Source organism: Electrophorus electricus, chromosome 3, assembly GCF_013358815.1.
Source record: "Electrophorus electricus isolate fEleEle1 chromosome 3, fEleEle1.pri, whole genome shotgun sequence".
NCBI classification, from domain to species: domain Eukaryota; kingdom Metazoa; phylum Chordata; class Actinopteri; order Gymnotiformes; family Gymnotidae; genus Electrophorus; species Electrophorus electricus.
In genome coordinates, this window is record NC_049537.1 from 7,180,661 (window position 1) to 7,193,030 (window position 12,370).

Below are 12,370 nucleotides of genomic sequence, written 5' to 3' on the forward strand. Positions count from 1 at the left end.
GACCTCATTCAATTTAGCATGCTAATCAATCACTACCTCGGTGTCATCCTTTCATGTCACCACGGCTGTCGTCGGGCCCGGTTACCTTGCCGTTACTGCTGCCCTGGCCATCAGGGATACTGTTGTCGTAGTTTCCATACTGTGACTGCGCCTGAGTCACAGTGCAGGGACATGAGAGGATGGATGAAATGGAAGGTGAAACAGAATAGCTGTGATGTGAATTCATTTGTGCGATTGCCGTTTCCGCCCAGGGCTTGGCAAAGAGCCAGTCGTCCTCTGAATAACTCTTTCTTGCCACGTGGGGTACCCGTTCATTTCTCTTCTCATTTCTGCGGTGATCACGGATCAGATTGGCCCTGACGATAGTGAGCCGAGCTCAGCTGCTTTTTCCCAGGCGCCCCGCATTCACAAAAGAGAAACGCCAAATGCTGATTGCATACCATTCATGTCCGTACATTTCAGAACAGTGTGCAGTATTATAGGACTTCACAATTCTGCAGGCCACATGTACATGTCTGCATTCATTTGGAATTCATTACCTTGCACCTTAATCTGTATTCAGCTTGATGTGTTCAGAACGTGGACAGTGTTGTGAGGTTGATGCCGTTATTATTTATTATTTGCCATTTGAAGCCATTACCTTGACATTTCAATGCCAGTTCTCCAGGAAAAGGGGCCGGAGGCATATCTGTGGTTATGGTTTGTGTCTGTGTCTTAATTTGTTGTGGTTCTGTGAACCAGAAATTTACAGCAGCGGGCAGGAAAGATGGTTGGACAGCAGGAGAGGTGGCATCCCTTGGTCTCATTGATCGCTGTCTCCCATGCCAGCACATCGGCTGAGGTGTGCGAGTGTTTTAAAGGATAGGGGTTTCACTGCTTCTTGGCAGACTGAAAGTATAATGAATATGTTACTCCTCACAGAGGAAGGTCTCACCTGAAATTGACACATGCGATGCAAAGAAGATTCATGCTCCATTCTGGCTATAAAACACCTGTCCTCCATTCATTAGTGAAGTAAGCGGTTATAACAGCCTGGAGAAATAGGCAGTCAATATAGGCAGGAAAAGCCATGCCATCAAGCTGGCTAGATCAGTCAGTCAAGGATATAGGCAATGCTTGTCAGTGAGTACCCTACATTGTATTTCTGAAGATGAGTGAATTAGAGCCATCAAATGTCTCAGCACATGACCTTAACATTTTCAAACCCAGCATTGAGACAGGCTAAGAAAAATGGATTCACTATCCACTGTTTACTGTCACATTTTCATACAATATTCCTAAAGGACACACAGCAGATAGTACTCTTCTATCTTTGCAATTTATGCCGCTATGAATTGCGTGGAAGCTGCACATTTTCTCTGGTTGCTGCTTGGCTAGGAAAACGTGATGTTATTATAGAATGAAATGCTGTTCCTTTCTCCATAATGTGTTTTGTCTTGCAAGTGAGATCAGAGGTCGAACAGCACACACACGGATCCACTATTATGGGATACAATGTTGCTTGCTCCATGGCCGTATGCCTAGGTCTCAAGAAGATTGCATGTCAAAAAATTGAGTGCTGTACTATAATGGGTGTTGATGGAGAGAAAACTGCAATGTAAAAGAATAAAAGTGCGTGTGTGTGTGTTTGCTGTTAAAATGGATATTTAATTTTTGAGTGGCTGGCCAGTCTCAACCCAGCACCAACACTGACATGTGTAAAAATACAATTACCAGTGCAACACCTACTACCATAGCACAACCATGTCAGTATCACCAAATGTGTCTGATAATCCAAGACACGTTTGATGTTCAAATGTTGCTTTTTGTAGTTTTGAGCTAGTGTTTTGAGGCTAACAGTTAAGTAGTGTGTTAAGTGTGTGTGTGTGTGTGTGTGTGTGTGTGTGTGTGTGTGTGTGTGCACAAAATCTCACACACACAAACACACACAAATACACAGATACAGGAGGTAGGGCCAAGAACTAAGTATTTAAATCAATAAATAGAGTGGCTCAGTAAAGTGGATTGTATTACAAAGGACAAAGGTTAAACCAGAAGTGTACTGCCCAGTCTCCTGGCTGGACATTCCCTCTTTAAATGCTCCCTCTCTAAAATGATGGTTTATGATGACTTTATATGTTGGTGTACCTTCCACTGTTATTTTTGCTTCCTTCATAAACTATGGTTCTGAATCCAGCCCTGGTTTTATTCCCAGATTCTATTTATTGAATTTAATGGCATATTTGTCCCAAGTTTCGTTCTTGTGTACGATATTTGGGATGAAAGTGGTTAAGGCCTCTGTTGCATAACACACATGTGGTTTGGTTTTCTCTCGGTAGACCACAAGTGTACATCTATTGGCAAAGTGCTGCAATTTGAAAATAACTCCTAAAATCACAGTTTGTGAAAGGACTTTCAAAGGAAAGTCTTCTATGATCTGAGTCAAAAGGATCATGCAGTATTGCAGTTATTAAAGTTGCATGGCTTCACATACACTTGTACAGTGCATCCAGGAGCATGCAGCAGTTTTAACATGATAAAGATTGGGAAGTGGTATGCATTTGGTTATGACTTTTGGCTATGTTTTATTATTCATGTTTTATTATAAGATAATGTATAAACAAATTTTAATTAGTGATTGATAGTAAGGAAAATGTAATCTAAAGAGGCAACCCTGGGCATTAACACATACTATACCATAAATGTATTAATTCTAACACAGATATGTGAATATTCCTCTAAAATGAAGCGAAATAAATCTGCAATGTATATACTTCTGTACTTAATTTAATTGCACGGAGGACAATCGTTTTTTTAAAACGTTTTTTTTTTTCACTTGCAATGAAGGAATTCAAAATTGAATCAGTGAAAAAAATTATTATGAAAATCAAGAGGCTAAAATACAGATTGATATTTAAGCCATGGTGTCAGCATATCCCTAAAGGGGAGCTAGGTGAGTTGAGAGTTTGATATCTGTTAATAAAATGAAAGGCTTATTACATAGTCATGATTAAATGGTTGTCTGCTAGGTGAAAATGTTATTGTATGTTAATTGAGTTGAGCTCTATTCCAGACCACCAAATTGAAGGATCATCACAAACTTTAGATTTGGAGTATCAACGATCAGCAGTTCAGCACAACGTGAATTAAATCTGAATCAGACAGACCTCTGAACATAAAAACTGATCAAAATGATTTTAAACATTACACTGGCAGTTCAAGAGTTCTGAGCTTAGTTCCGCTGGCTGCTGGGGATTGAGATCTGCGTGAAAGAAACTAAAGCAGAAAGAAGAGCGCACTCATTGATCATTTTACAGCCGTGCTCTGTTCAGTGCATGTTCTTTTCCCTTTGTTTCTTTGGCTTTCTTTTCGTCTTTCTGCAACAGTCCCTTTTCCCTAATAATGTATGAATGTCCTCTTTTTCCTTCTCTCCTTCCCCCCCCCCTGTAGCAATTATTGAACCCACCACAACTAGCGCTGTCTCAAGTCCAGGTCAGTATACGTCACCATGCTGTAACGCAACTCCGTAAGGGACCCTCAATGCTACACTAACCAAAATGACCTCTTCCTCATTGCAATCTCTCTCACTTTCGACTGGCCGGGATGCCTGCTGGCGTACAGCTTTGTGTGTCTTTCGAATCACTTTGGTTTCCTTTACTTTGCGTTTTCCTTTCACCCATGGCACGGCCCAGTCGAGCACTGCCTGCCCCTTGGTGAGAGCTGTGGCCTAATGGTACTGTCATGTGTGGGTCTGAGGCCGAGTGGCTTTCCTTAAATGCTGACTGCTTCTCTCCAGCTTCCCCCCTCCCCCGCCATTCTCTGCTTTAGTGCGGTCTGCATGAAGAGCAGAACATTGATAATATGCCTCCTCTACTCCTCTTTTTTATTTGTTGTCTGTGCAGCCATTTTCTTTTCCGACTAAGCAGCAGATCGACTCCACCGCCTCCGAACCCACCTTCCACTCTTTATGATGTCGCTGTGTGTTTCGTGCTCCTTTGAAATCACGGCTATCATAGTATTCATAGTGACCTTATTTTGGGGAAGGATGGTGTGTGTGTGTGTGTGTGTGTGTGTCTACACGCGTACACCTATGCACACATGGGTGTGTGTGCATGTGCATCTGTGTGTGTGTTTGCATTTTAAATGAGGATGTGGGATATGCTCTGAAAGCCTTTTCAAAAGTGGGTTACATTACTTCCTCTTCAGCACATACAGCATCGATACCACCCCCAACAAACACACACACATACACATACATACACACACATACACACACTCACACGCACACGTGCAAACAGAGTAATGTACACACACCCACTTTGTGATGTATATGCTTATTAATGCCGCAGCATTATTGTATGTGTGTGTGTGTGTGTGTGTGTGTGTGTGTGTGTGTGTATTGGGGGAGCTTCTGTGAGTTGCCACTCAATATCACAGATCTTCAAACACTTCCAGGATCCATTTTACTGATATGCCTCTAGGTACTACCCTCTGACACTACATTATCTGTTTGCTTGAAATGGATATAATTAGTCCTGTGAATCTCTCACTGCTTTCAGGGATCAGTCCTCAGCAACCCATAACTTTGATTTGACTTAAGGCTTGCAGAACAAATGACAATTTCATGGTCCAGTGCTGTAGTGGCAGTATCAGTCTGTGAGATGAACTGACTCGATGTCCTACTGTTCTTGTTTTATTTCAAGTTCCAAATTGTATTTAAAGTTAATTTTGCTGTGTCCTACATGAGTGACTTGAAGGGAGGGAGGTTAGGTTCACATTTCTGGCAACTGGTACCACGCTTCAGTTAACAAAGTATGTAAATTAATTACATGGTTAATTATCTTCTGACATCATTCTGCTATAGGAGGGATGATGGCTACTGAAGAGAAAGTAAAATATAGGAGGGAAATGAGCAATTGTGTTCTTCAGATTTTCAGCCAGATATTTTTATAAACTCCCCAAAAAAATCACCTGAGATGGAAAGTGATAATGTCGTTTTGCTGAAGGCTTGACAGCAATTTGCACACTAACATATGCAGTTCTAATTGACTAGGACACACTCATCATAGACTGTTCAACTATATTAAATTCCCAGTTTGTGCTAGCGTACAGTCAGGGGTGAAGTTTCTGGGATTGGAGCAAAAATAGATCATTCAAGAACTTGGTAGGCACGAGATACCAACCAATATTCTGTATTAGCTATTTCTGCCTTGGCCCGCTACAATATAAATATGTGGAGGTTCTGTGCATTACATTGAAATCTACACTGAAAGAAGCTGGTTTAATAACTATGAAAATCAATGTCACACACATTCAGTGGTTTTCTCCACACACACCCTGAGGTTGAAGTACAGCAGCAGTGCTCAGAATGTTGACTAAAATGACAGATACATTCACATTCTCCCAGATTCCTTTCAGACTTGACCTAACAGTCATTTTTACTGTGTCCTGCTAATAGAAACCATAAACACTTTTGCAGAATAACAGAGACTGATTTAACCAGAGCAGGTGTGAAGGACATGCACCGTAGCACTTTGTTCTGTTAATAAAATAAACCATGTTCTGTTGAGCAATATAAAAAGTCATTCTTACTGCACCTGTTAGTCCTGATATAATCAGCCATGTCCATCTAAACAGAGAGCCGTGCCTGCCATTAATTTCCAGTGTCAGCATTTTGTGAATAAATGGGACCATTTGATCATAACAAAATCATCTTACTTCCTTTTGTTTCAGAACTCTTCATTTAATTATTTACTGATTAGACATACATCTGTGCAACATTTGAAATCATCTCAGAAAGCCCAGTGGTATTTGACATTATTGTATGACTACCTAGCCAGATCATTATACTGAGTTGATATTTGGGGGAAATGAGCTGTTTCTTTCAGATCCGATATTTATCTTTTTTGTTGTTGTGTTGTCAAACGTGTTTATGATTTCACTTAATGAAAAAGTAATGAAACTGATAGAGATGTAGGTAAATGGATCACTTCTGTGTGTCACTTTGTTGGAGTAGCTGGGCAGCATTTCGTCTGTGCCCAGTCGTGCCCTTTCCATCTCATTCTTCATGCTTCCAATGAGCTTAGCTACAGGGCTTAATCATGTTTAAGTGCAACGCCTCGCCTTTGATACCCTTTCCAACTGGGTATTTTTCACTGTCTCTGTGAGCTATTAGCCGGATGTTATTAACTTGACATTGCTTTTTCCTCAGAGTCATGCGCCACCTATGTTGTCCAACTAACAAAACACATGATTTGCTGGATGCCAGTGCATTAGCTAGAAAGATGCTTTTTTTGTTCTTGAATAAAGATAATGAAAGAAAACCTTGTTTTTCAGCCCTTGTTCAAACTAACCTGACAAACAGGATGGAGTAGCATTATGTGAGAACCTTACAACATTGCATACAAAACCCTTTGCAGTTTATTCCAAACATATGGTGGAGCATATGCCAAGCATGTGTGGTGTATGAATACTGATTATTATTGCAAATACAGGACCTTTTATACCAAAGCAAGTGTCATTGCAAAAGAGAGATATTACTCATGGACATGTGCTTCTTTAGAATGGAAATGGGATCATAATTAGGTTCTTTGTCTTCAACACTCACTACAGGGGAACAGATAATTCAACAGCCTGTACTTTGATTTAGTTTTTGAGTTTCTTTTTTTCTTTCTTTCTTTCTTTCTTTCACCTTGACTTTGGTCACTTTAATTCACCTGAACATGCCAATGCTCATGTAACTCACTAATCGCAATATTGGCTTCAAAACCAACACTGCTCTGGTCTTGTAATATACTGCTCTAGTATTGTAATAAACTGGTCTGATATTGCTATATGCAAGCCTCTGTTTTTCCTTTTTGCTTCTATGGAAGAGTGTCCCTTATTTGGGATTTTTGCTTCGCCGCATTGCTTGGTGTTAAAGTATCTTTTGAGCATGTCTCCTCTGAATTTACTAAAGATGCGATATTTTAGCACAGCTCTATTTTTTCTACCATGGACTGTTTTACACATTTCTGTAAACTCCTGTGATTATTTTTCAAAGTAATGTTTGAATCCACTTGATTTTGCCTTGCAAAGGTTTTTTAATGAATGTTTAAACTGAATGAGCACTGGAAAGCCTCCACAAACATTTGGACAGGGAAGCTAACCTCTCCCTCACCTAGGCTTATTCTTGCTAGCGAAATGAACCATGGCTATTTGGAGCATGCAACTTTGTCACAAATGAATCACTTCAGTATTTGCGATTGAAGATCTGGTTTAAGCTGTTTAAACCTCAAGACTGCTGGCTTTTTTAAACATCTCTAAGACATACCCTTCACATGCTGTTTGCCTGTCTTTTTCCAACAAGCGCACCACTTCAAAGCTCTCTGTCCTCTCCTTCCCTACACCTTCTCCAATTTCTCTGAATTCTCCTTCCCTCAGAGGAGACCACTAGTCACAGCAGCCTATCTGGTCTTAATCCTGTTTAGCAATTCTTTCAGGTGCACTTATCAGATTTGTCACATATCAGGGAGGGAAGGATGGAGAGAGGAGAGCCCCCTGTGCAGACTACCCGACCTTCGCTGTAGGAAGAAAAAAAAAAGACATGCTCATCTCTGGTTGTAGATGATAAGCAGATGTTGCGTCGTATATCATAACGTGACCTCTAGATTCTAAACAGGTATAGTGTACAGCATTGGTGCTTACATTCATCCTGGTCAACCAGCAGCCAGTGTGTGCTTTTTGTTGAAGACATCCCCATTCTAAATGCTCCTGTGTTTACATGAGCCCCAGAATAGCTCGAAAATCAATAGTGTGCCCTGGCCTGCATACAGATTTGTTTGGTATAGATTCCTGGTTCAGAAGCTTGCTGTAGGGGTGTGCGCTGCAGAGCAATTAACTCAGTTTTAGTACATTCCTCTAAGGTGCCCACGTTAAAAGGCTTACTTATTGCTTATAGGACACCATATGAACTACTACATACCATTTTGAATACCTTTTGTATCATTCTGTGAAAATGTAAATTATGCAACTACACCTCATCCTTAAATTCAAAGAATTTCATCTGAGTGTGTGTGTGTATATGAATATACGTATGTATGCATATATATATATATATATATATATATATATATATATATATATATATATATATATATATATACATATATATATAAAACACTGTGCATGTCTGTGTTTGTCCATTTTGTTATTGTTGTCATTTTTAGAATGGTTTATAATGACTCACCTGCCTGTACTGCATCAGGCATCAGCTACGTTAATTCAGTTGAAATAGTGTCCCTCTACCAAATGTCTCAAAGACTTCTGTGGCCCTGCCATTCTTATACCTGTACAAATACACAAAAAAAACATGCATTTTTCATGGGCTAAAGTCTCCTACCGAGACCTCAGATCGCCTGACCTCTGCCTCTGCTGCAGATTCATCTTTAGCCTTGGGCTCTCACCATTCTCCAAGATGACATGCACAGTTCTGAATGGGCAGCAGCAAAAGATCACTGTAGCCTGAGTCCACTCTCCTGGTGCTCTCACTCTCTCCCTCTTTCTCTCCTACGCTCTGTTATCAGTACCTCTCCTGCATGCACTCTTGCTCTCCCCCAGTGTGGCGATCCCTCTCCGGGCTGTCTGTTAAATGCCGTCTGCAGCTTCCTTCACCCCAGCGCAGTCCACCACTGAACCACTGGACCTGCCCTCATTCATGGGTGGGGGCCAGGGGCTTCAAACACAGTGCTGTAATAGAAAGTGCCATGTTCGAAAGTGCTATAATTGAAAGTCAAATGCATGTTTGCATGTTGCCCCTGAATAGTATATTATGTCACAAGTCCAGGGATGGTGCTTCTCCCCTCGCATGTCACCTTCTGTGGCATGATGGTAAAGGAGCTGAACAGAAAGGTATGTGTTAGTGAAAGCATTAGTGGCTACTCTTGCACATGGTTGTCATGAAGTTGCGTGGAGCGTTCTTTGTTTTGATTGGGCCCTGTCTCCCCTTTCTCTTATCTGCTAATTCCCTCCTCCTGCCTCTCATCTTCGTTCTTGATCTCGACAACGCTTTTATCTTGTCAGCCCCATTTCAATCCCATCTCGAATATTACCTCTCTCTGTCTATATATAAATATACATAATTATTTATATTACTTGACTGCATGATCAAAGCGCCTGGCTGAGCCCTGTACCGTTGCATAGTGTTCTCCCCATTTGGATATGGCAGTACAGTGTTTGAATGCAAATGCGGAAAATGATAGCCAGCAAATTTAAAATGCAAATGAGATTGTCTTTAAATGGTTTCAGCAAAGAGGGAATATCATTAGTAAGTTGGTTTGCAGTGCTGTTTCATATGGATGACTTAAAAGAGGAAATAATGGACTTAGAGCATGATTTGGAGAAGCTAACTAATGGCTGGCATGGCAGTTAACATCTCTTACAGATATTTTTTTTTTCTTATGATTTGAAGCATACTTCTCTGGGTTCAAAATATGAATGTTAACATTGTGCATAGTTGGTAATAACAGTGCAGACTGACCAGTATTACCGTTTTATATGGTCCTTGATGAGCTCTGCAGATTCATAAATACTCCTATCATGCCTGTCAAGTAATGGCAGTTGCTTTCCATTTAAATTTATTGCATAATCAGTGATCTGAATGACTATAGGACCAAGCCTGCCTTATTGTCGTTAATATTGGCTCCAATCGCTGATCCATTTAATTGACATTTTAATTGGGATTATTTGTCGAAAGGAACTCCTGGCTGCTCTCCTGAGCTTTTGGACGAAGACCCCACTGCCTCTTGTGTTTTTGCGAGGATTACTGTGACAATTGGTAGCCAAAAGATTAGTCCAGACTTTTGGGTTGTCATGCCAACAAGGCTCCAGTTTTCTCTGCGTGTCTCTAATGGCCTCCCAACCTCAGGGCTTTTACTTACAAGAGAACCTTTTATCTAGTGTTTTTACGTGTGCAGAAGGTTTTTTGCATGCTTCAGAATGGACTGTTAACAGTGTAGTGTGCCATTTTTATCCTCAACGCACTCACAGAGCAATCACCAATCAAAGTTCAATGCTTTTAGGCTTTTTTTTTTTTAACAACAAAAAGTATATGTAAATGGTCTAGTACATAACCCTAATGTATATGAATGTATGGTGCTATACAGGTTGTATTTTTATCATAACATACTATGTCACACACAGTAGAATTTTCTTCCACCACTTGCAAATAAATTAATAATACTCTGCTGTACTGTCTATTGATATATAAAATGAGTTAGTACAAACATAATTTATTTGTCAAATGTAGTGAGTCAAATATAAAGCCTTAGCTCTCCTTACATCTTACAAATCGTTCTCACCTTGCATATAACAAAAACATTTGTGCATGCTCTAACTTTATGCTCTGCCTGTGTGTTGTCATTACCCTGGCCGCTGGAGTGGAATGCACTCGCTAGCAGCAGAGCATGACTGGGCTATTTCTTATTCCAGCACCCAATTATCCCTGATGCCTATGGAGAAAAGCTGTGTTCTGCTCCGGACATGTCCTAACCTCCATCACTCACCTGGTCCCTTCACTCTCCATCACAGTCACTCACTGTCATACAGTTGAAATCCTCCTCCCCCATGCATACCCGTAATAGGCCATATTAAAACATCCATTAATACCACAGAATCAAGATTAGTTTTTGCCATGCTACTTGTTTTCCTGTTGATACTTCCAAATAAAACCTTTAGGACTTTTAAAATTTGGAAAGGTTGTGACATTCACAAATGTCAGAGGCAGTAGAGGGCTCATGTCCAGCTAACAAGGTTCTAAGTGTAAAGAGAGGTGGGCCAATTTTTTCTGTAATATGTGCCTCCTGGTTACCAATTGAACATCACCTAGTTTAGCTAAACAACCGAGTACACTCAATTGCTGTGCTGAGCTTTTTCAGGTGAACAGATGTCTGCGAACCTTCTGCCAATTATTGGTTCTGTAAAGCTATCATTGGGGTTTATTGATCTTTTTCTTCATTCCTCTCAAATACACAGCAAGTCATCTTCCTCCCTCCCGCCCTCTTTCTTTCCTGCTCACTCCCTCCTGCTGGGGCTGGATAGAATCTCTAATCTTCTCTTTAATTACACATCCCATGTCAAACCACCTCTTGCGCCATAAATGTATTTTTGACTCCAAATTTTGAGGAATGCCTGAGGGACTCTCAAAAGGGCTGAAGTATTACTTTTTTCCAGATGTGTAAATGCTTCTGATGCTGCATTGATGATGCCAAGGCCTTGGTGAAGGTGCTCTGTGTGTTCACTTGCTCGCTGTGTGTGGGAGAGATTAAGGAGACTTGTGTGCAGCACGTTGTCTTTGACAGAGATCTAAGGGCATGTGCCCCAAGGCCAAGCTTGCTCTGAACTTCTGAACGCACATTTTAGAATCCCATTAGAGTTAACACGAAAAACAATCAATCCACTTTAATAAGTCCCATTTTACATCCTGTATGCACTGAAGATGCCAATTTGCATGCAGCAGAATGGCAGGCGCTTTTGTCTGAACTGCTCAGAGAAAAGAGGATTAGCCTGTTTGCTTTGCACTTGTTTTATTATTGTTCTTTTTTTCTTATGTTGTACTGTCGCGGAACCTTCTGAGCATTACTGCGTTACCTCAGTGGCCCACACGCATGCAGCATTCCCCAGAGTGAAACACAGGAATATTAAATCCTTGACTTCTCTTGTCAACGTATGTTTGCAGTTCTGACTTTTTTCTTTTGCCTTACAGAGATATATTTACTGCCTTAGTTCTTTATTTCCATGGGTTGTATATGTCTTCCATGAGATTACTTTTTGATAGTGTGTCCTTTGCTTTGTTTGTTGACATTTCAGTGATTGATGTCGGTTTATGCTGGAGTTGAATAGCAGGTTTCACTGAGAGCTGAGAGGAGAGTGTCATTTTCGTGAGTGCTTATAAAGTGGTTTCAGTTAAGAGTTTTTGTTACAGGGAGAAACAAAATGAATTTTAGAACGTGGCTAAAATTAAACTGTACTGAAATAAGGATCATTGCTCTTGCTAATTTTTTGCTAATCTACTGCATGCCAGTTTATAGATTATACACAGATTTAGCCTCCTGTTAAGATTTAGTCATTGTCTTAACAAAAGTTAAGTATTAACAAAAGTATTATTTATAAGTTATTTAAAATTGCTTTGCAAAAAGTGGGTTTGTGTGTTTTCTTTGGTTATAGAAAGAAATTGGAATAATGTTCCTGCTACAGCTATTCGAGTTGAGGATCAGATGTACTGACCAGCTATGACACACCTTTGAGGACTTTGAAGTTGAGAATTAGGTGTACTGACCAGCTACAACACTTATGAGAACTTTGGAATTTAGGGTCAGGTGTACTAGCCAGGTACACTACATTTATGAGGACTTTT

General features: G+C 40.4%; 1 protein-coding gene across 3 annotated transcripts in view; it reads left to right on the plus strand.

The window, feature by feature from the left end:
* negr1 (neuronal growth regulator 1) overlaps positions 1-12,370 on the plus strand; it is a 125,852-nt gene that overhangs the window by 65,534 nt on the left and 47,948 nt on the right. Inside the window, exon 7 of one of the 3 annotated variants that reach the window (XM_026998812.2) lies at positions 3,430-3,471. The exons of the other annotated variants lie outside the window; for them this stretch is intronic. Coding sequence (XP_026854613.1) covers positions 3,430-3,471 — 42 coding nt within the window. The remainder of the gene's footprint in view (positions 1-3,429; positions 3,472-12,370) is intronic. 3 annotated transcript variants of the gene reach the window in all.